Below are 21,301 nucleotides of genomic sequence, written 5' to 3'. Positions count from 1 at the left end.
TGTGACAAACCACTGAGCTGGAGTGCACTGTGTGACAGCAACCTGAGACAGCCACAGCTCCAGGGAGGAGATCCAGCCCCAGCTCCAGGAAGATGTGATGTTCATGGGCTGAAGCAGCCCCAAACCTCAGTGTTCCAGCTGAAGCAGCTCCAGACCTCTTGCCCATGAGCCACAGGATGTTTTTCCACCACTCCCCTCAGTGCATTTGCTGAGCTCTGTGTGTGCAAAGCCAAGCCTTGGCTTGAGGTTAGGGAGACACAGAGTCTGGAATCCGAGGTTCAGACTCAACCAGAGATGGAAAGGCCACAGGAAAGGTTAGAGGATGGTGATGGTGAGCACGGGAGGGATGAAAGAGAGAGAAGAAACAAAGCAGGTTAATTCAGCAGCCACACCTGGCTTTGCAGGGTTTGATCCTCCCTGTGATAGTGCCCGAGGCCACCGTCCCCTCCATGAGCTGCACCGTGTGCCGGAACAGGGATCTGGGGAGATGGCTTGTGGCAAATCAGCTCCCAGAGGGTTTGTGTTGGGCCCTGGGGATCCTTCCTAGCACACAGAGCTGTGTGTGCCCGCTCAGGCCACGGGGGTGCCGAGCTGCAGCTCCGTGCCCGGGGGCTCCGTGTCCCAGAGGCCGACGGGGCAAGCGCCGGGGCTCCGCGGCGCCGGGAGCAGCCTGGGCTCACTGCCCGGTGCCCCGGAGTCCATGGAGTCGGTCTCAGCCTGCAGGGTGAGCACGTTCTTGAGGGAGGTGGCGGCGCGGGGCCCGCTGTTGGAATTCCTCATGGACAGGGAGATGGCGCTGGGCCGGGGCTCCGCCGAGCGCCGGCAGCAGGGCAGGAATTTGCCCATGGCCCTCTTGAAGTCCCTCATGAAGAGCGGGTAGATGATGGGGTTCATGGTGCTGTTGCAGTAGCCCAGCCAGGTGAGCACATCGAAGAATCCAGCCGGGACGCAGTCGCACACTGCCTGGGGGGACACAGCAGGGATCAGCAGCCTCCCACCTCAGCCCCAACCCAGAGGGGTTTTCCAGCCACACCAACATTCCCCTTTCAAAGGAAACCTTCAAATCCCTTTTGAAGGGCTTTTTCCTTGCTGTTGCTCCCTGGGGAATTGCATCCTTGGTCCTGGAGGTCCAGCAAGACTTTCCAGTGCCTCCAATTGAACCCAGCTGGATTCCAAAGGGAAAACTTCTGGAAACCCAACATCAAGCCCCCACAGGCTCTTACCTGAGCTACATTGGTGACAAAGAAGGGCAGCCAGGCCACGAAGAACATGCCCAGGAGGATGCCCAGGGTCAGGCTGGCCTTCAGAGCCTTCTTGCTGTGCTTGTTGGTGAACCTCCTGCTCTCGCTGCTGGCCAGGGGCTGGCTCGGGGCGCGTGGGACCTGCAGCCAGAGACAGGCAGTGGTGGGCAGCTCTCCCTGGCATCAGCACTGCCCTCTGCTCAAGAAAAGTGGCATTTGGTGCTCCAGATCCTGCAAAAGCTCTGCCAGTAGTTCCCTTCTCCGAGGGGCAGGAGCTGGGCACACACTGCGAGCCCTGAAGCACAAATTAGGAAAGGGAAGCAATAGAAACCCTCAACACTGAGGGTATGATTTAATTTACTGTAAAATAACGTGTTTGTCATTAGGCTGCTCTTTAGAGAAAAACCCAGCTCAATCCATGTGAGGATAAAGCCTGCCCTAAACAGGCAGCTCCAGCTGCTGATTACAGCAGCAAACTAATTATGGTTTTAAAAGGAGGACATGAAACATTTCAGCCTCCAAACACCATAACCCAGCCCTTGGTCCCCTCCTGCAATCTAAAATTAAGTGATTATCTCAGCCCTCCCCTGTAATTAAATGATACCCTGTTGCAACTCAGCTTCCAGCCCAAAAAGAGAAAAAAAAAATCTCTAAAATTAGATGAAGATGGAAAAGGTTAAAAGATGAATCTGAGGGTTCCCTGGCTGACACCTTGTTCCTCAGCCAGTTTGGGTCTTCAAGGAACCTTTTGGGCCTCAGCTGAATGACAGGGGGATAGATGCTGCTCTTGCATGGCACAGCAAAGCCCTGAACATCCCCTGACCCTGTAGAGTCCAAAAACCTGGCATCCTGCGAGGAAATAAACACTTTATGATATTGTGTGTTTATTCTTTAATTCCCCTTTTCCTTTTGACCGTCTAGTGCAGCTTATCAAGTGTGGGAGAGCTGGCCGGAGTCCTGGCTCTGCTCTTGGAGAGAATAAACTCAATCAAGGTATTTAAAGGCAATTAAGTTTGCCTTTTCCCTGTAGGATATGAGGTCAATAAAGCCTATTACAGGGAATTAAAGCTGTTAGATTTAGTGGCAATTACCTTCTCCTGGAGAAATACAAACAAGTGCAGCCACGTTTTTGTTATAAAACCCACACACTCCGGTTCCACCAGTGAGCACACGAGGGCTTTGGCAGCTCCTGTTATAGAGCAGGTAACAAAAATAGAAGCTTCTGTTCAAAATAAGGTGCTCTCGGGAATCTGGCATTTGCTATTAGTTAGAATCCTTCTCCCCCGTATGTCTCACACCCACCATGGCCAAGATTTATGAGTGGAAAGTCAGATAAGATTAAACCCCTTGGGGATGACGCCAGCCAAGAGAGGGGGAAACTGCGTTTATTTTGCACTGCTGAGCATTTTGCCTGAATCTTATTTATTTCTCTGCTTCTCCTCACACTGTTTCTGTGCTCATGAGCAGCCTCAGAGCTCTCCATTGCTGGGACAAGGCACGGGGCACCTCAGAGGATGTCAGGGAGGTGGATGTTGCCCAAAATCTCCCTCCCTGCAGTTGTCAAAGCTGGCACCAGCCCTGAGGCCATCCAGGAGGCAGAAACAGCCCAGGCACCCAAACTGTCTGCCAGAACAACCTCCCTGTGTGCTCCTTACCTGTGGCGTGGCCTCGTCAGCGGTGGCCACGTTGGAGGCCAGGGAGGCCACCTGCACGGCCTGCTTGCGCGCCGCCAGCAGGATGCGGCAGTAGGTGAAGGAGATGGCGGCGGAGGGCAGGAAGAAGGTGAGGCAGGAGGCCACCAGGGCGTAGGGCAGACTGACCAGCAGCCGGCACTGCTCCTCGTCCCCCCGGCCCGTGACGTTCAGGGGCCGCACCTGGAACTCCAGCTCGTGCCACCCCATCTTGATGGGCAGGAAGGAGGCCAGCGCGGCCAAGGTCCAGGCGGCCAGGACGAGCGCCAGCGCCCTGCAGGACGTCATGCGCAGCTTGTACCGCAGCGGGGACGTGATGAGCAGGTAGCGGTCCAGGCTGATGAGGCACAGGTTGAGGATGGAGGCGCTGCAGCACATGACATCGAAGGAGGCCCAGAGGGAGCAGAAGTCCCCCCGCAGCACCCAGCGGCCGTAGAGCTGGTTGAGCATGGCCGGGGGCATCACCACCAGCCCCACCATCAGGTCCGACATGAACAGGGACACCAGGAAGTAGTTGGAGGTGTTGCGGAGGGAGCGCTGGGTGACGATGAGGAGGATGAGGAGGAAGTTGCCCGCCGTGGTCAGCAGGATGATAAAGCAGAGGAAGGCGGCCACCCAGCTGCTGCCCACGAGCAGGGAGTGCTCCCCCAGCACGCTGGCATTGGGGGCCCCCAGGTCCCCCTCCATGAGGAGCTGGGGGCAGGGCTGGCTCTGGGCTGGGCACCGTCTCCAGCGTGGCCCGTGCTACGTGATCATCACCGGGGCTGGGCAAGGAGGATCATCTCTCTGCTGTGTGTCCGTCCTCCCTTCTCTCCTCCTCCTCTCCCTCTCTTCCCCCACTGTCTCTCCTCACTGGCACTCAGGGCAGGGTGACATTCCCAGGAGCCGATCAGCAGGACCAAGGTTCCCTCCCCATTACTCACAGCAGTTCCTGTAAATCCCCCTGCTCTGGGGTGTCCCTGGATGCTGCTTCTGGACGCTGGGGATGAGCTGGAAGGCAAGGTTCCCAAGATGCCAGGGATGGCAGGATGCTCTGGATACCCTGATGCTCTGGATGCACCAGACCAAGGAATACAACACCGAGATGCTCTGGATGCTCTGCACTTCAGATGCTGGGGATGCTCTGCATCCCAGGATATCCCAGATGCCAGGGCTGCTCTGTACCCAGGGTACCCTGGACGCTGAGGATGCTCTGGATTCCAGGATGCTCCAGATGCTGGGGATGCTGCGGCCCCCCGAGGCTCAGCTGTCGCCCCCCAGCTGAGCTGGGCTCCCTGCAGAGCTCTGTCCCCGGGGTCCCAGAGCTCCTCCGCTGCTGCAGCCGGAGCCGTCAGGAGCGGCAGAGCAGCCTCGATCGAGGAGGACCGGGATGCTCCCAGCCGAGCCCGCCCGGGAGGAGGAAGATCGGAGTGTGGAAGGGATCTCCTGCCGCGGCAGAGGAGCGTCCAGCCCACGGGGAGGGGTGGGAGTGGGTGTGTGCAGGTGCCTGCCCGACTTTCACCTGCTGCTGTGGATGCACACAAAGGATGCAGAAATGCCGATCGAGGAGGTGGGGCTGGGGGGGAGAGGAGGAGATGAAATGGAAGCGCTAATGAAAACAGGGATCTGGGCTAAACTCCACAAAGTGGCAGCCAGAGAGTTCCCGTTTCTGCCTTAAAGAGACAGCCCCGTGCTCTGCCATCCCTGCCATCCCTGCCATCTGTGCCAGCGCTGGAGCCCTGGCTGCAGGCACCTGGGCCAGCAGGTCAGTGACCAAACCCGGCTGGCAGCTCGAGTTCCAGGCTCCACCCTCCACACTGAGTGATAAAAAGCAAAATTTTGCAAAATCAAATGAAAAAGCAACAAACAGCTGCCCACAACAGCCCTCAGGCAGCAGCCAGAGGACTTGCTGGCAGATATTGCAGCAATCTGCAGCCAGGGATGGAGGAGCAGAGACAAGGCAGAGCCTGGCCCCTCTGCTCCTGGGTTATTTGGACTGGCTTGGGGCAGCCCAGCTCCCTGCCTGAGGGGCAGTCCTGGATGGCCCCACAGCAACAACAGAGAGGAGCCAGCTGAGAAAACCCTTCTGAGTCTGTGTGCTGCTGGGAATTCTGTGCTGCCACCTTCACACTCAGGGCAAACACCTCAGGGTGCTGGGCAGGGACTGCTCGGGTTTTTTAATTACCCAGTTGCCCAAAGGTGGGGATTTCCCAACCAATGGCTGTGATTTCTGCTGGGGGAGACTGGGACTGAGGGCAGTGGCTCCAGCACAGACCAGAGCTGAGGGTGTGCTCCTGGCACCCACCCTGTGCTCCCAGGGCCAGGCCCTGCCCTCCCCAAGTGCCCACTAAAGCTTTCCTTGGCACGCCTCCCTGGGCAGTTGTGCTGCAGATGTGTGGGTGAGAGCCAGCTGTGCACACCACACCCCCAGCCGCCCACCCCGGGACAGAAATCAGCCTCTTTACCACGTCCTGCTTTTCCAGCCACCTTTCCAACACATTTGTTGTGCTTTTCCCAGTGCCTGCATGGGCATTCCAGGCCTGGAAACCATCTGTGAGCAAGGCACAGGAGGTGGAAGGCAGGGACCCAGCCCAAGCACACACAGTTATTCCCCAGGATCTCTGGGTCAGGCTGCCCCTGGGAAACAGCTGCTGCCACTTGTGCCAGGACAGGCTGTGCCCAGGACCCTCTCCCTGGATGCTCCCAGCCAAACCTCCCGGCCACCTCGGTGTCACAGCGTGCTGGCAGCAGCCCCAGGGCAGCACCACATGCGAGGCTCTGTTTGCAGCAGGAGGCTTCCTTAGAAAAGCCTTTGCCCCAGGAAAGCCTCACCTCCCATCTGTGCTGGGAGCACAGAGAAACCCCACCCCGAGCCCACCCTGAGCAGCCTCCCCAGGCAGGGTGAGGGAAAGCAGCAGCTCAGATTTATCCCAGCTGGATGCACAGGGAGGAAGTGATGTCCCCGTGCAGAGCCAGCCTTTCTTCTCAGCCCTACTGCACACCAGGAACATCCCAGACTGACTCCAGAGCTTTTGCTTCTGAGGGGGAGACTGGATCAGAAGCATGGAGTTCTGGAATGGTTTGGGTGTGGAGGCTTCTTAAAGCTCATTCCATTCCCAACTCCTGCCATGGCAGGGACACCTTCCACTGTCCCAGGCTGCTCCAAGCCTCACCCAGCCTGGCCTTGGGCACTGCCAGGGGTCCAGGGGCAGCCACAGCTGCTCTGAGCAGCCTCTTCCCAACATCCACAGCACATCCTCCACACATGGGAGGTTTTGTACATGTGGTTTGGATGTGTTCGCTGGGGCAGCAAATCTGAACTGATTGAAAGAAAATGTGTTTAAAAAGACCTGCCTTAAAATGAAGACCAAATCCTACCACTGTCCCTGCAAAGCTTCTCTGTTCTGGCAGCTGTCCTGGCCTGCCTGTGCTCTCTCCCTGTGCTGCATTTCTGGACACATGTGCAGAGACCATGGACTCCAGGACCAGCTCTGCTCTCCAGTACCACTAGCAGGGAAAGCAAACCCAGGTTGTCAACAGCCACCCAAGTGTCAACATGGAAAAAAAAAAAAAAAAAAGGGTGAGACAGGGAGAGTCAAACTGGGAGCTGAGAGACTTCAGTGAGTCTCCAGCAGTCCAGGGCTGAGCACAGAAACCTCCAACCCTGCAGTGCCCTCTCGAGATGTCCTTCCAGGCTGTATCTGGGATGGCTCCCTGGGTTTGAATTTGGGCAGAGCCTGGCTGACTACCTCGATTTATGGTTTCATCTGCACAGCAGCCCTCACTGCTTGCCTCTGCTGGGGCTCAGCTTGTGTGGAATGGAGGTGGAGACGTCCTGCTCCAAACACCTTGAACTGCAGCTCCTGGAGGGGAACAGCCCCCTGCTGAATCCAGCTTGTTTCCTCTGTACACCAGCAAAGGGGCCCCGTGATGGTGCTCAATGACCACCACAGGTTTCTCCACCTTTGCCTGGCTCTCAGGTAAAGCTCCCTTCCTTGGGAAGACACTTCACAACCTAAAAACATTAAGGTAACACCCAGAGCCCCTCTAGCCCTGCCAGACCCTCCCTGGTCAGCCCAGCCCCTCTGCTGTGGCAATTCCTGCCTAATACAAACCCTCTCCCACTTCCCAAAGCACAGACCTGCTCTCCCAACCTGTGCAGAGTCCCCTGAGCCTCAAGGAGGAGGGCAATGAGAGCTGAGCTCAAAGAGAGGCAGTCAGAGCTGAACTCAATAAAGGGACAGTGAGAGCTGAGCTCAGAGAGAGGCAGTGATGAGAGCTGAGCTCAGTGAGGGGCAGTCAGAGCTCTCTGCTGGCCCAGCACAGCCTCTGGCCCCTCCAGGAGCTGCTGAACCTTCCCCAGGGCCAGCCTCAGACCAAGGAGCATCCCTGATCATTGCTCAGGGCACATCCACGCTGGCACCAGTGGGAGCAGAGGTTTGCATGGGCACGGGGAATGCCTGGTCCAAACCCCCTTGGGAAGAGCCCGCTGGTTCCAGCCACGGTGCCCCTCCGTGCCCCGAAGGGATGGCCGGTGCTGTCCGAGCCGGCCTCCCGGAGCATCCCGGGGCCGTGAGCACGGGGATGCCGGGGACACGGCGGAGCGAGGCTGGCACCTAGCGGCTGTCATCCAGCGGCTGTGACCTAGCGGCTGTCACCTGGTGGCTGTGACCCTGCGGCTGTCACCCGGCGGCAGCAGCAGCCCCGGAGGCTCCCGTGCGTCACAGACATCTTTTACGAAAAATCCTTTCCTTAGGATTTTTTCCTCCTGAGAAGCTGAGAGGCCTCAGAAACAAAATGTAAACAATGGTTATCTGCTGCTGTGGAATGCAACAGGTGCCTTTGTGATTGGTCTCATGTGGTTGTTTCTAATTAATGGCCAATCACAGTCAGCTGGCTCAGACTCTCTGTCCGAGACACAAGCCTTTGTTATAATTTCTTTCTTTTTCTATTCTTAGCTAGCCTTCTGATGAAATCCTTTCTTCTATTCTTTTAGTATAGTTTTAATATAATATATATAATAAAATAATAAATCAAGCCTTCTGAAACACGGAGTCAGATCCTCGTCTCTTCCCTCGGACCCCTGTGACACGGTCACGCCCGTGCTCCCGGGGCTGCCGCAGCCCCGCACAGGCGGCACCCGCAGCTCTCCCAGCACATGCAGCCCATACCCTCAGTATTTGGGCTCACTTTTCCTTCCAGCAGCTCCTTTTCCCAGCTGGAATGCAGCTCAAAGCTGGGAAACCACGGCTCTCCCCTGCCCTGGAGCCTCCTGCCTGTCCTGGCCTCAGCACCGCCAAAAACCAGACAGGCATCACATCACTGAGCAGTGGAAGTCAGAACTAATTTATTTAAGAAAAAAAAACCCCAAAACTTGTCAAAAGGAGGGGGAGGCATTCGATTACAAGCTCTGGAAGCTCTTGTCAGGACAATGCCTTGGAATCAGCTTTATACAGCAGAGAGAGGGGCAGCAGAGGCCGTGCCCACCCTGACCCCAGCCCTGCCCAAGCACTCCCTGCACAGGGACGTTCCAGCCCTCAGCCCCTTCTCCCTCCACCACCATGAAAGTGCAGCAGGGAGAGGGGGGACAGGGGTGGAACCTCGCCCAGACCCCCCTCAGCTCTTGGCCTTCCCCTGCAGCCCCAAAACGTGAAGCCCCAGTGCTCACGATCCAAGGCCCTTGTTCCCAGGGAGCAACGTGGTGGCCCTGGGGACAGCAAGGTAAGGGTTGTCACCACCATGGTTCCCGTGCCCCCAGAGGCACCTCCTGGGGCAATACCCTCCCCAAGAGCCACCTGATACAAAGGATCGGGCTCGGACCCGATCCCGTGGGTGCCAGGAGCGTGTCCACACTGAGCCCTTGTGGGCAGGCAGGGGGAGAGGAGGCAGGAGGGTGCTGCTGGTCCCAGCACCCCAGAGAGATGTGGGTCCCTCCTGGGGCTGTGGAGAGGCTGCTTCCCTTCCTCCTCCACGCTGGGCATGAGGAGAGCCCAGCAGGACTCAGAGGGATCCCTCCAGGGCCGGGAGCCTGTGGAGAGCCCCAGGAGCTCAGCCCAGCCCCTGCCCTCAGCCAGAGCCCCTCATGCCACTCCTCTCAATATATTATCGTCATTATTATTACTATTATGTGCATCTGGGAAGGCCAAGCCCTCGTGTCTCAGCCTGCAGCTCCAGCCTCAGCCCTGCGGGTGCCCCCAGGGTCGGGGGTGACATGAGGGCAGCGATTTGACAGGAAAGACTCCAGCACCCCCCTCCCTCCCCAAAGCCCGGCCCAGCCCTCACAGCCCTGCCAGGACAGTCCACACGGTCACTCCTCGCCCTCCTCCTCGTGGTGGTGGTGGCTGGAGGGCGGCTCCTCCAGCTCCTGCTGGTGGTGGGGGTAGTGGTGGGGCGCGGGCCCCTCGTGGGCCATGTTCTCCTCGGCGTTCAGGTACACGTTGAACAGGGCTCCCTCGTGGCTGGGCTCCTTCCCACAGGCCTGGCAGCTGCAGTGCAGGATCTTCTCCACCAGCTTGTCCACCCTGGGGATCTCCTCGTTGCCTGGGCAGTCCAGAGTCACCTGGGCAGTGGGACAAGGACACAGCGGGTCAGTGTTCAGGCTCCCATGGTGGGAGGTGTGACCTGCCCCAGACCCTGCAGATTTGGGGTGGTTTTAGGCCAGAAGTGATGGGTTTCTATCCATGGAAACAAACCCCTGATCAGTCTGCAAGGTGGGAGTTCTCTGGGAATGTCTCATTCCAGACACTCATGGAAAATCACAGGAGCATCAAGGCTGGAGGAGACCTTCAAGCTCATCAAGTCAAACCCTCAACCCACCACCCCCACAGTCACCTCTAAACCATGGAATCACTGAATCATTAAGATTGGACCTCCAAAACCATCAAAACCAACCTATGACCTGTCCCCACCTCGTCACCCAGCCCAGAGCACTGACTGCCCTGTCCAGCCATTCCTTGGGCACCTCCAAGGGACAGGGACTCCACCACCTCCTTGGGGACCTTTTTCCAAAGCCTGACCACCCTTTCAGTGAAATTTATTTTCTTATATCTAATCTGAACCTCCCCTGGTGCAACCTGAGGCCATTTCCTCTCCTCCCTCCACCTGAGACATGGCAGGAGAGACCAAGCCCCCCTCACTCCCACCCTTCAGCACCAACTCCAGCAGGACTTGGCTCCCAGGCACTGCTGGCACTGGAATATCCGTGAGACAGCAAAGGCCACCCACAAGGGATGATGCCAAGCAGCCTGGGTAGTTTGGGCTAAACCTTCTCATCAAATGTGAGCTGAAAGGGAGGCAGAGGGCAGAGCCAGCTCCCTGGGCTCTGGGCTGCTCTGGGACCTGGGTTTAGGGCTCTGCCAGGGTCAGAGGTGACACAGAAGGTCTAAGGATGAACTTCTGGACATCAGACACAGCCAGATCTCCCAAGGGGGTGCAGGTGGACAAAGGGAGCAGTGGAGAGCAGGAATGTAGATAAGCATAGGGATAAATAATGCAGGGACTGACAGGGGATGGTTCTGCAAATAGAGGATAATGGATTCAGCAGAGCTTCCAGCAGCTCCTTCCACCCAGACATCTCAGGACATGGCACAGCCACCTGAGAGATGCCCTGGGAGGAAACTCTGAGTGGAAAAAGCCCAGAGAAGGAGGAGGACTGGCCCTGAGGCGGTGTCAGAGCAGAGCTGGGCCCCATGGAGCAGAGCAGGATACTCACGATTTCCCACATGGACTGGGCTGGCATGCAGGAGTCGCAGTGAACCAGGGACTCTGTGGACTGGGGGAAGGTGTTGGGGACGCTGTAGCTGAAGCACTGTCCCAGACAGGCCCTGCAAAGACAGCAGCAGTGGGGCTCAGGGGAGGTGCTGCCCTTCCCAGCCAAGGCAGAGGTTTGACCTTCCCTGGGACAGAGGCAGGACATCGTGCCTGGTGGCAGCCACAGCCCCAGAGGCACTGCAGTGCCAGCAGCTGCCTCCAGCCCTGGCCTGAGGGCAGCTCTGTACCTGTTCTGGATGGATTTGGACTCGCAGCCGCTGTGCCCCACGATCTGGGTGATGTTCTTGGCCTCACACCAGGCGCTCTTGTCCGGGAAGAGGGCGAGCTTGTTTATGGGCGGTGGGGCAGCCAGGAGCAGCGCTGGGAACAGGGCCCCCACCAGGAACCATAACATCATGGCCAGCTCTGCCAAAATCCTACACCTGCACATGGAGAGCACAGCGTTAGCAGCAAAGAAAACTGGCCAAGCAGCCCATTTCTCCTACCCCAGGGAGTTCCTGGTTGTTACAAGCACAGGTCCAGCCCCACTGCACCTGGTGTGTCCTGGTTTGGTCTTGCAGCATGCAAACTGGATTTCTTCCTGCACAGTATTAATGCTCTTTCCTAATGCTATGTCCTCAGCACTGCAAGTTTCATTGTAAAAGTCTGTCGTAATTAGATCACACTGCTGTATGTATAACCAATTCCTCACTTCTGCTAATCAACCTATTCACCTTCTTTTGCTTCCCTTCCTTAATGATGCCAAGGGCCCTGCTCTTTTGTCAGCCTGCCTGGAGGTTTAAGCAGAAGGCTTAATTAATGTCTTCAGCTGTGATCTGGAAAATGCACTCTCTCACAGGCAGTTTGGATAGATCCCCGTGATCCCTCTCCACAGCTCCCAGAGCTCTGCCTGGGGAGTGGGATGTGCTCCTCTGCCTCTTTCCTCTTCCAAAGGAGCTCTGGGCAGCCAGAGACCTGCCTTGCCTCTCCCAGGCTCTGTGCCTGGAACAACAGCAGGCTTTTCCTCGTTTCCCACCCAAAGCTGGGCTGGGAGAACTTTGCAAACCAAAAGTGTCACCGCCACGAGTCGAGCCGGGCTGGGGAAGCCCCACACCACAAAAATGTTTTTATTTGAGGAAGGAACAAGCTTTCCCCCTTCCTTTTCTCCCAGCTGGGAAGCCTTAGGGGGACCCCTCTCCTCCTGGGAGCGTGCAGCAGGTGTCGCTGCAAGGCAGCAGCAGAGACACGGGAAACCTCAGCCCAGGGCTGGGAACCCGCCGGGAGGAACAATACAACGTTTATTTACACAGAGCACTCAAATTCTGCACAGGGTTATTCCGAGGACGGGACAAGGGGGGGCCTTGTCACAAGGACACAAAGGTGGTGGGCTTGGAGGTCGCTGCCCACCCCCAGAGAAATCCCCCCGAGGTTTCCTTGCTCTGCTCGCCAGCCGAGGTGCCCGAATTGACACTCCCAAGTCGCTGGGGAAAGGCAGATGGAAAAGCAGCAGAGAAACAGGGAGATTTTTTTCCTCTGTGGGGTTTGGATGGAGTCATGGTGAAAGGCATTTATACTTCCTAAAATATTTGTTAGAACCATGTTATTTGTTATTTCCTTCTATTTATTTATCCAGACGACGATGCACAGCCCACACTGGAAAGACTGCTGTTGATTCCCATGGCTCCTGGGCCCAGCCCTCTAACACTTGCTGGGAGGAGAGGAAAAATGCCCTGTTCCTCTGGAGCCCTCATCCACATGCCCTGTGCTGCAGCACCATCAGATTTATCTAAATGATTGAGACACCTCCTGAGCACTCAAGGATTTTAAGGTCGTTATGGGATTTTGCCCTGTTATCCCTCCACTGAGCTCAACCTCCTGGATCTGAATCAAGAGACAGACCAGAAAGATTCTTCCCTGCCTTCCAGCCCATGGCACACAGAAAAGAGCAACCTCACTCATAGGATCTCTGGAGGAATTTTGTGGGGTCTCTGCTAAATTTCCTCATTTTCTGGTGATACAAGAACCACAGTAATATAATGCAGCAGCACCTGCAGAGCCCTGGCTTTGTAATCCTCCCAGCACTTGTGGGATGTGGATCCCATGGCTCCCTGGTGGGAATACCTGCACAAAGGAGACCTTGCAGGTGTTGGCTGGAGATAAGCAGAGGGTTTAACTCCTGAGCTTGCACTGCCACTAATGAGAGTTGAGGGGTTAAATACATCTGTCCCAAAGAGGACTCTTGTGCCTGAGGTTTCTTTTCCATTTCAGTGGGGGAATTCTGCAATTTCTGAAGGATGAACATGGCTAAGCTGCACACACAGACTCACACACACTCGGTTTGCTTTCTGAAACAAGCATCACTCATTCCTCAAATGCCAGCAGCTCTGTGCTGAGGAATCCTGCTCCCAAAGGCAAGTCCGAGATCAGAGCTGGGATATGACCCAGAGAGCAATCACAACCCCCTGGGGAACAACCCAAATTCCTCTGGAGTCAGCACACAAGTTCACTTCCACATGCCCGATTAGAGAGCAATTTCCTTCTTTCCTAAGAAAGGTGGGGTTTTTCCAGGTTTCTGTGCATCTCTACCCAGCTGCAAAGACGCAAAATTCCTGTCTGTGCTGGCAAGTCCTGGGGTCTGTGTTCCACGGAGGTGTTTCTGCTGCTCAGAGCTGACCCAGAGGCACGAGGGATCCTCTCCCAGCATCCCGTGAAGATGAGTGAGGCTGTGCTCTGCTCAAGCACAGGACCTGGCCTGGATTCAGGAAAGCACTTAAACATGTGCTGAGCTTCTCCTTTCCTGAGCAGGGTGTGCTTGTAACCAGGGCCCCACATCTGCTGTCCCTGTGCAAGGGATGAGGAAGAGCTCGGGAATTCCCAGCAGGGGAAGGGGAAGGAGCAGTCCCAAGAGTCCCCCATTGCTCAGGGCACCTTGGCCCCAGCACTGCCATCCCCGCTGCCCTGCAGCCCCGAGCACACCACATCCCCTACACATCCCCTGCACATGGTGTTTTCCTTCTCCCAGGAATGTCCTGGAACCCGCAGGGCTACTTTTCTAGTAAGTAACGAGGTTTATGCCAGTGCCTAGGAAAACATCTGATGCAGCTGAGCTTGGGAGGGAGCCGGGGCTGGGAGCAGCGTGTCCATAGCTCAAACCAGTCATGCGAACAGAGCTGCCACCAGCACCATTCATCTGACAGCGGCCACGGAGACAAAAGCACCGTGTTCCTTCTCCCCCCCGCCTGGGAAGGGAAGGGAAAAAGGAAGACGAGGCACCCGAGCAGGTTTGCAAACTCCCGATTAAATAAAGGCATTGAGCACATTCCTCCGTGACAAGCTAAATTACACGTTGCAGCCCAAAGGAACAAGTGTGTTCCCCGGCTGACCCGGCGGGAGCAGCCACTTCCCGGCACACAGGGGCTTCTTTCTCTCCCCCGAACCGAGGCACATTTTTTTCCCCGCTAGTCAAAGCTCTTCAAGCAGAAAGTTCAGCTCAGTTCCGGCAGAGCCACCGGCCCGTGAGGGTCTCCCCCCGCTCCCTCTGCAGGGAGCCCAGGGCAGCTTCCCCTCCATCCCTCCGGCAGCATTTGGGAAATAAATGACTCAGCCCTGAACCTGGCACATCCCAGCTCCCGGCACAAACAACCTCTCAGCGCAGGCACAGCTGCAGCCCCGTGCTCCGGAGCCTTTTGCAGCCCGTGCCCGAGGAGCTGGGGGTGGCTGGGGCCTGGGTTCCACCCCAGCACCCCCGAACTGGTTCCACCCCAGTTCTGCCAGCAGCTTCCCAGCATGGAGATCGCCTGGTAGCATTTCAGATGTTCTGTGTCACCTGAAGAGCTCCTTCCTCCCATCCCAGCAATCCCAGCACTCTCAGGAGTCCCCCTAGCAGGACAACACCAGCGCCTGGGAGCAGCTGGGAAAATCTCCATCGTTCCATGGGCCGAGGACAATCCCTGGAATTACCTCGGAGGCCACGTTCCCACCATCCAGCCCACAGCTGTTCCCAGACATTTGGAAACCAAACACTTCTGGAGGAAAATAAAACAGATCTAATCAGCTTTACCCTCTTTTTCCAGTGGGAAGTTTACACCATAACACAAGACAAGCTTGCAGGTGGACATGGGGAAGGTTTCACGAGTTGTTTAATGTGTTTATAGGTATTTTTCTTATCCAGGATCTTGCAATTCTGCCAAATACAGAGAACCACAAACACAGGTAGGTTGTGCTCAGGGCCACACACGAGGCACCGCAGGCTCTGAGAGACAGAACCCCCAAAGCTTTCCAAACATCACTGGGGCTCCCAGGCTGTGAGCACAGCACAGACACGGGGCCCTCTCCGTGCTGTGCCTCAGGGATCCCAGCTCTTACACACGAGCTCTCAGCAGAGATGGACAAGGGAAGGGTTTGGCTCCTGGTCTGGGTCAGAGCCGGGATCCCCTCCCCTGTCCTGCCCCCCTGGACACAGGGCTGTCCTTCCTCTCCAGCTCCCCACCCAGCTCTGCCCTCGCTGGGCCGAGGAGTGACCCCAGGCTGGTGTGGGGCAGGAGGCACAGCCCTCTGTGTGCCTCTGGTTCTTTGTGCTGTTTGACAAGAGCCGCCGCACGGAGCAGAGGAGGGCCCAAAGATGCTGTGTGCCTCAGTTTCCCTGGCTGCAGGAGCAGGGGCAGGGGAGCTGATGGGTGCACAGGGAGGTGTCTGGAGAGTCCAACTCCCCTGGAGAGAAGGGGCTGCCTGGGCAGCAGGGAGGGCTGGGCTGGCTGCCAGAGCCCTCAGCCCACACCCCTGGGTGGAAGGGGCAGGGGGAAGGCACAGGGCAGGTGGGAGCCAGGTGGGGACAGCCGGGTGGGGGGGAGTCACCCCGGGACACGGCGCTGCAGGCAGGGCAGGGAGCTCTGCAGGGACCCGTGTGGGATCACTGCTCTGTGTGCAGGAGAGATCTCACTGCAGGGAATGCTCAAAGGAAAATTATTATTGAGGCACCTAAAAGGATGCAAACCAGACTAAAGTGTCTGCTTGGTGGCAGCTGGAAAGAAACATCCCAGGAAGATCCAGGGCACGGCTCTCCTCAGGGGCAGGATTAGGTCTGTAACTGCTGGACACCACTGGGGATTGGCTCTTAGGAAACTCAACTCAAATAATGTTTGCTTACATGGAACAAAACAACTTATAAGCCAGCATTATTAACAGGGAAGGCTTAAATCTCAACTGCAAAAAATGGAGAAGTCACAGTGTATTGAAAAACATCTATCAAAACAACAGATGTTATTTAATACCTATTATTAAATACTTCCCCCTTTTTGAAATTTGCATTTAGCTAAAACTTCACAATTTTGGGGACCCTTACTGTAGTGACTGTAACAGCCCAAAAGAATCTAACTGAGGTATGATATGAGCAGGGGAGAGGGAAGAGGACTCTGCACTGAGAATGTCTGGAGGTAATTCTTCAGGACAGCAGGACACAAGAGTGCTTAACTGAGCACAGAAACCGCTCCCAAGCTCAGAGCTCCAGTCTTGCTTCACTGAGCTGCAAAATCTGGGGAGAAATTACAAAAAAATAAACAGGGAACTACCACAGGAAGACATTTGATATTTAACAACCACAAGAATCCATACTAAGAATTTTTCTGATAGTGGAGCAAAAGCTGTGTTGTTTCTCACTGTGGACCTGGCTGTGTCTGCTCCTTTCAGAAGCAGATGTTAGAGCTTCCCTTTCTGTAACATATTAATTTCCACTCAAGCATGGTTGGGCAAGTTGCAGAAATAAAGAAAAGCAGTGCCACATTTTTAAAGCCTTCTGTCCTCCCCACATTGGCCAGAATGTGAAAAGATGTTGGTACAATGGGAGTTTTAATCTGGCTCCTCATGCACTGAACCATGCACTGAGCTCTTGGGAAACTCATTTTTTGCAGCTGGAAAAAAAAATCCAAGATGCTTTACCTACAAAAGTCATTGGAAAGCTACCTCTGGACTTGGGCTTAGGATGGGGTCCTGAAGGAGCTCTGCTGGAAAAGGGACCCACTAATGGCCTGTAGGAGAGGCAAGAATCATATAAACAGTTTCTGGTCATTTATTTCAATTGCTCCATTTCTTCAGCATTAAGAACAATCATGGCCAGGAAAATGCATCAACCTAAAGCTCAGGAGCACATCCTGGCCCCACACCTCCACTGCCCCTCTTCCTGAGGCACATGGGCTCTGCAGCACCCAAGAGCAGCTGGAGGAGTGGGATGGGAGCAAGGATCAGCTGTGTGGGGAGCTGGAAAACGAGCCTGGGATTAAATCAGCTTTGTGGGGAGCAGGAAAAGGAGCCCGGGACCAGATCAGCCGTGTGGGGAGCTGGAAAAGGAGCCTGGGACCAGATCAGCTGTGTGGGGAGCTGGAAAAGGAGCCTGGGACCAGATCAGCTGTGTGGGGAGCTGGAAAAGGAGCCTGGGACCGGCCTCCAGCGGCTCCGGGAGCAGTGGGCTGGGCAGCCCCAGCTGGCCGGGCAGGGGGTCCAGGCTCTGCCTAAGGCTCTGGTCCCAGGCCAGGACCGGTCCGGAGCCGTGCCTGGAGCATTCCCAGCTGGGTCGGGCCCGGTGCAGCTGATCCGAGCCAAGCTGGGAGCAGCGTTCCAGCCCCGGGCTCGCCCGCATGCCCGGGCCTGAGCGGGGCCCGGCCGCCTCCTGCTCTCCGAGGGGCTGGGGCTCCCACAGAGCCGAGCCTGGTGCTCCCCAGAGCCGGGGCCTGGTGCTCCCCACAGAGCCGGGGCTGGCGCTCCCCACAGAGCTGGGGCTGGTGTTCCCCACAGAGCCGGGGCTGGTGCTCCCACAGAGCCGGGGGTGGTGCTCCCACAGAGCCGGGCGGGCTGGTGCTCCCCACAGAGCCGGGGCTGGTGTCCCCCACAGAGCCGGGCCTGGTGCTCCCCACAGAGCTGGGCTGGTGTTCCCCACAGAGCCGGGGCTGGTGTTCCCCACAGAGCCGGGGCTGGTGCTCCCCACAGAGCTGGGCCCAGCCTGGAGCCAGCCTGGGCCGAGGGCAGCCCGACGGGCACGAGGGTGTCCAACAGCTCCTTCGGAAATCCCGTGGGTAACAGGGATTGTGCTGCTCTCTCCAATGCTATCCCCGACCCCTGCGGGTTCCCCACCCAGTGTGGACAGGAGGATCTCCTCCTCCTCCTCCTCCTCCCCAGCACATCCCCCCCAGAGCAGCAGTCTCGGTCCCTCGGGTCCCCGCAGGCACAGCCTGGCCCGTCCTTGTGCGAGCACAGCTCTCAGGAGGGCAGAAAAGCCCCGGAGCCTCGGGAGCCACGGCTTTTCCCAGGTGGATCTGCGGGCAGGCACCGGGCACTGCCCCGGGGAGAGAGAGAGAGTTTCTCCCAGCAGGGCCCGTTCTGCTTTCGCTTGGAGTGAGGTAAACTGGGACCGGCTCCTCCAAATGACTCCACTGGTGCAAATGAGATCAGAATCTGGCACCGCTCGTCTTACTCAAAACAAGCCTAACTGGAACCAGATAAAACCAGTTCCAGTGCAGAGTGGCCACCAGGATGATGATTTTTTTAATTCCTGCAGGCAGCGAGGGGAGCTGTCTCAGATGCCAACCACGCTGGCTTTCCCTGGCTCGGTCATTCATTACCAAACTTGCATAAAATCCCAGCGCAGCGGGGTTGCGCCTGCAGGATCAGGTTCCCAGCTGCTGGAGCAAGAAGAGGAAAGAGCAAAGGAGAAAAGAGCTTGTGGATGGAGCTGTGGATCTTTCAGGATCCTCCCTGCTGTCTCCCTCTCCCTTCATAGCCGTTCAGGCCATATCTTGGTCACAGCAGCAGAAATTCACTGACCTGATGCGTTTTTGCCCTCTTTTAGTCTGTGCTTTACACCACAGGAGCCTCCTCAGTTCTGATGGCACAAACCCAATGTCTGTGTTATTTACCCATGGCACTGGCCAAAGCAGAAAAACACATGGAAGTGCAAGGCCAGAGGGGTTTGGAGGTAATGCAACAGCCCACGGCCCAGCTGGTATTTTCAGTCGCTACCAGGGCTGACCTCACAATTGACATTTAGACCGTTTCTCCAAAAACTGCAGGATTGGGCCAACAGAGAAATCCTACCGTGACCCCAACAGCACTCCCTTCCCCCCTCTGGACAGGTTGCCTGAGCTCTGTGTCAGAGAAGAAGGAGGCTTAAACCACATCTGAGAGTGACCCTGGTAAGGGCTCCATCCTGACGCCATTTCCAAGGCTCAGCTCCGCAGGGCTGCGATCCTGGCTGGAACGGGGCAGCAGCCCAGCCCAGCCCAGCCCAGCCCAGCTCCACAACTGCTGTGATGGGTGCTGGGCTGTTCTCTTCCCACCCTCGGTGCTAATTTATGTCCAGGAAAGCCCTGGCCCCCACGGCCCTCCCTCTCTAAACAGCGCTGCACAAGAAACAAAGGTCTGGAGAGAGCGAGCACAGCCCTGCCAGGGCTAACAGAGGGCAGACCACCCCTCGCTCTCACTGCAGAACTCCCCCAGAAGGACAATTTTATCAGCTGTTCAGGTTTTTAAGAGTCTGGTTTGAGCGGGTGTGAAGTTTCTTTGCCCTCAGCTGTGCTGGACCGTTGTTACTGTGCTCCTTGCTTTGTCACAGGCAAAGCAACGCTCACGGAGCCCATGCAACCACCGAGGAGGGTGGTTTTTTCCAGCGGACTTCAAAACAAAAAGAGCAGGAGCAAGGCCCAAGGACGGAGCAAGAACCTGGCTCTGCCTGCCCCGTGGTCGGATATGGGATCTGGCAGAGGAACTGCTAAAGCTTTAACGGGAACAGCACGGAGTTTGGGCAGGAATAACTGCCCAGGAGTTTCCTCTGCTCCTTGGGCAGCTTTCCCATGGCTGCACCAGCCTAATCCGCCCTCGGCAATGCCAACGCACGCCGCAAGCAAAGTCACTCCAGCACGGGCAGCTCTTCAAGGCTCCTTGAAAAGCACTTTGGCTCAGGGCCCGATTCTGCACCTCCAGAGCACCCAAAATTCCCTCCAGCTCCACTGTTTTCCCTGCTCCGGAAAGACGAGCGGGCACTCGGGAGGACTTTGCTCGTTTGCCCTTTTTGTGAGACCGCAAACTCCCCGAGCTGGAATCCAGCACTGGGAGGTCACGCCAAGAGCCCGGATTCTTCTCAAGGCTGTTTGCAAACACTTGGGATTTTTATACTGAAGGCAAATTCCATTTCCCATCCTGCGGTTTGCAAATTTGAGGCGAGCAGCCTTTTATGAGATGGGAGCCTGCCTTCAAAAGGCAGAAGTGCCCAGTGGATGCAGCTGATTTTTGGCTGGCTGGACATTGCAAAGAAGGCACAGAGCTCTTCAGCTAAAAACACAAGGGAAAATCTGGGTCTCTCCATATTGCTAGGATCTTTCCCACTTGTTTCAGCAAGGTTCAGATTGTTCAAAAAAAAAAAACTCTCATGGAAAAGCTACCATGTCCTAAATCCACCAACACTTCACACAGGCTGAATTTTTAATTTGATGGGGCTAATGCTATATGTAAAAGTTAGATTGTGGAGTGGAGCAGAACTTGCTTGTGCCCTCGTAAAAGAAATGTTAGTAGGAAATAAGGGATTGTCCAGATCAACTTTAATGCAGCCCGAAAGCAAGCTAAAGCATGTTCTGTTCCCAAAACACCTACCAGAGAAAAAGAGAAATCCTCACTGATCTTAAAATGCAGAGACTATTGTATGGAACAAATAAAAACTGCTGAAAATACTGAGACAAATTGAAATGCTATGCTGGGGTTCAAAAAACAGGTAGGGATATATCGGATATAAGCTTTACAGTAAGTCCCTAAAGTATTTCCATGAAACAAGGATGTAAATTAATCCCCGGGATGAACTTTTCAAGGAACAAAAGTTTACTGCCTTGCCATCGGGAAAACTTCTTCCTTTTATGATCGTTGAACTACCCTGCGTCCGCTGTGGTGTGGTTAATCGATACTGAGCGTTCCCGTTCTTCCCTCGGCACTTTTGTTTCAAACCCCGACAGGGATGGGAAGGAGGGAAGGACTCTGTACCACAGATGTGCGACCGACACAGCGCGGCTCCCCGGCTTTTATTCTACTCGAGCTGAAGCGGCGGTGGAAATAGTTTAACGATTGCAGAGCAGATCCCCCCAAGTCCGCCTCATCTGCAACCGATTTCTGCCCGTGGCAACATCCTCATCCTCCCGGCCATCCATCACCGGCGGGGGGGAGAAGAGAAGCGAGAGGAAAAGAGACGGAAAATCTGGTGCGGGGAAAAAGCGGCAGGTTCGGGGCGGGGGCGGGGGGCACACAAAGCCAAGGGCTACTCACCAGCCAGGGAACGGCGGGCGCATCCCATGGGGTCCGGGGCCCGGCGGTGCCCGGCGGCTGCCGCATCCCCGGCGCGGCGGGGCGGCCACGGAGGAGGCGCGGGGCGGGCGGGAGCGGCCGCCTCCCTCCCCCCGGTGCCGGGCTCCGGGCGGTGCCGCCGGCCCCGCCGCTCGCGATTGCACAATCGGGCTGGGAAGGGAGAGGAAAGGAGGGGAAAGGAGGGAGGGACGGCCGGCGGGAGGAGGGAGCGGCGGCGGCAGCGCCCGCCCGCCCCGCCGGGCTCCGGGCGCACCGAGAGCCCCGCGGAGAGGAGAGCCGGGACCCCAAGAACGCGGGCACGGAGCTCAC

At 56.6% G+C, this 21,301-nt stretch overlaps 2 protein-coding genes across 2 annotated transcripts; both read right to left on the bottom strand.

Annotated features, from left to right (window-relative positions):
- Positions 1 to 570: 570 nt before the first annotated feature.
- Positions 571 to 3,619, bottom strand: HTR6 (5-hydroxytryptamine receptor 6). The gene is made up of 3 exons (XM_030963826.1): positions 2,897 to 3,619; positions 1,224 to 1,382; positions 571 to 963 (listed from the first exon to the last, which is right to left on the bottom strand). Exons 1-3 carry the CDS (start codon positions 3,617 to 3,619, stop codon positions 571 to 573), a joined length of 1,275 nt encoding a protein of 424 aa, XP_030819686.1.
- Positions 3,620 to 8,241: 4,622 nt separating this feature from the next.
- Positions 8,242 to 21,088, bottom strand: LOC115912447 (neuroblastoma suppressor of tumorigenicity 1). The gene is made up of 4 exons (XM_030964018.1): positions 20,954 to 21,088; positions 10,909 to 11,103; positions 10,623 to 10,734; positions 8,242 to 9,470 (listed from the first exon to the last, which is right to left on the bottom strand). Exons 1-4 carry the CDS (start codon positions 20,974 to 20,976, stop codon positions 9,219 to 9,221), a joined length of 582 nt encoding a protein of 193 aa, XP_030819878.1. The 5' UTR covers positions 20,977 to 21,088; the 3' UTR covers positions 8,242 to 9,218.
- Positions 21,089 to 21,301: the final 213 nt, after the last annotated feature.

This window comes from Camarhynchus parvulus, chromosome 21, assembly GCF_901933205.1.
Source record: "Camarhynchus parvulus chromosome 21, STF_HiC, whole genome shotgun sequence".
Lineage (NCBI taxonomy): Eukaryota > Metazoa > Chordata > Aves > Passeriformes > Thraupidae > Camarhynchus > Camarhynchus parvulus.
The sequence above is the reverse complement of the archived record's forward strand: the minus strand, read 5'-3'. Positions and strand labels throughout refer to the sequence as shown.

Coding starts and splice junctions, on each gene's coding strand:
- HTR6 (XM_030963826.1), bottom strand. CDS start 3,619: ATGGAGGGGGACCTGGGGGCCCCCAATGCCAGCGTGCTGGGGGAGCAC. Junction 1,383..2,896: donor CTGACGAGGCCACGCCACAG/GTAAGGAGCACA, acceptor CTCTGGCTGCAG/GTCCCACGCGCCCCGAGCCA. Junction 964..1,223: donor TTGTCACCAATGTAGCTCAG/GTAAGAGCCTGT, acceptor GTGTCCCCCCAG/GCAGTGTGCGACTGCGTCCC.
- LOC115912447 (XM_030964018.1), bottom strand. CDS start 20,976: ATGCGCCCGCCGTTCCCTGGCTG. Junction 10,735..10,908: donor TCCAAATCCATCCAGAACAG/GTACAGAGCTGC, acceptor CTGTCTTTGCAG/GGCCTGTCTGGGACAGTGCT. Junction 9,471..10,622: donor CCCAGTCCATGTGGGAAATC/GTGAGTATCCTG, acceptor CCCACTGCCCAG/GTGACTCTGGACTGCCCAGG.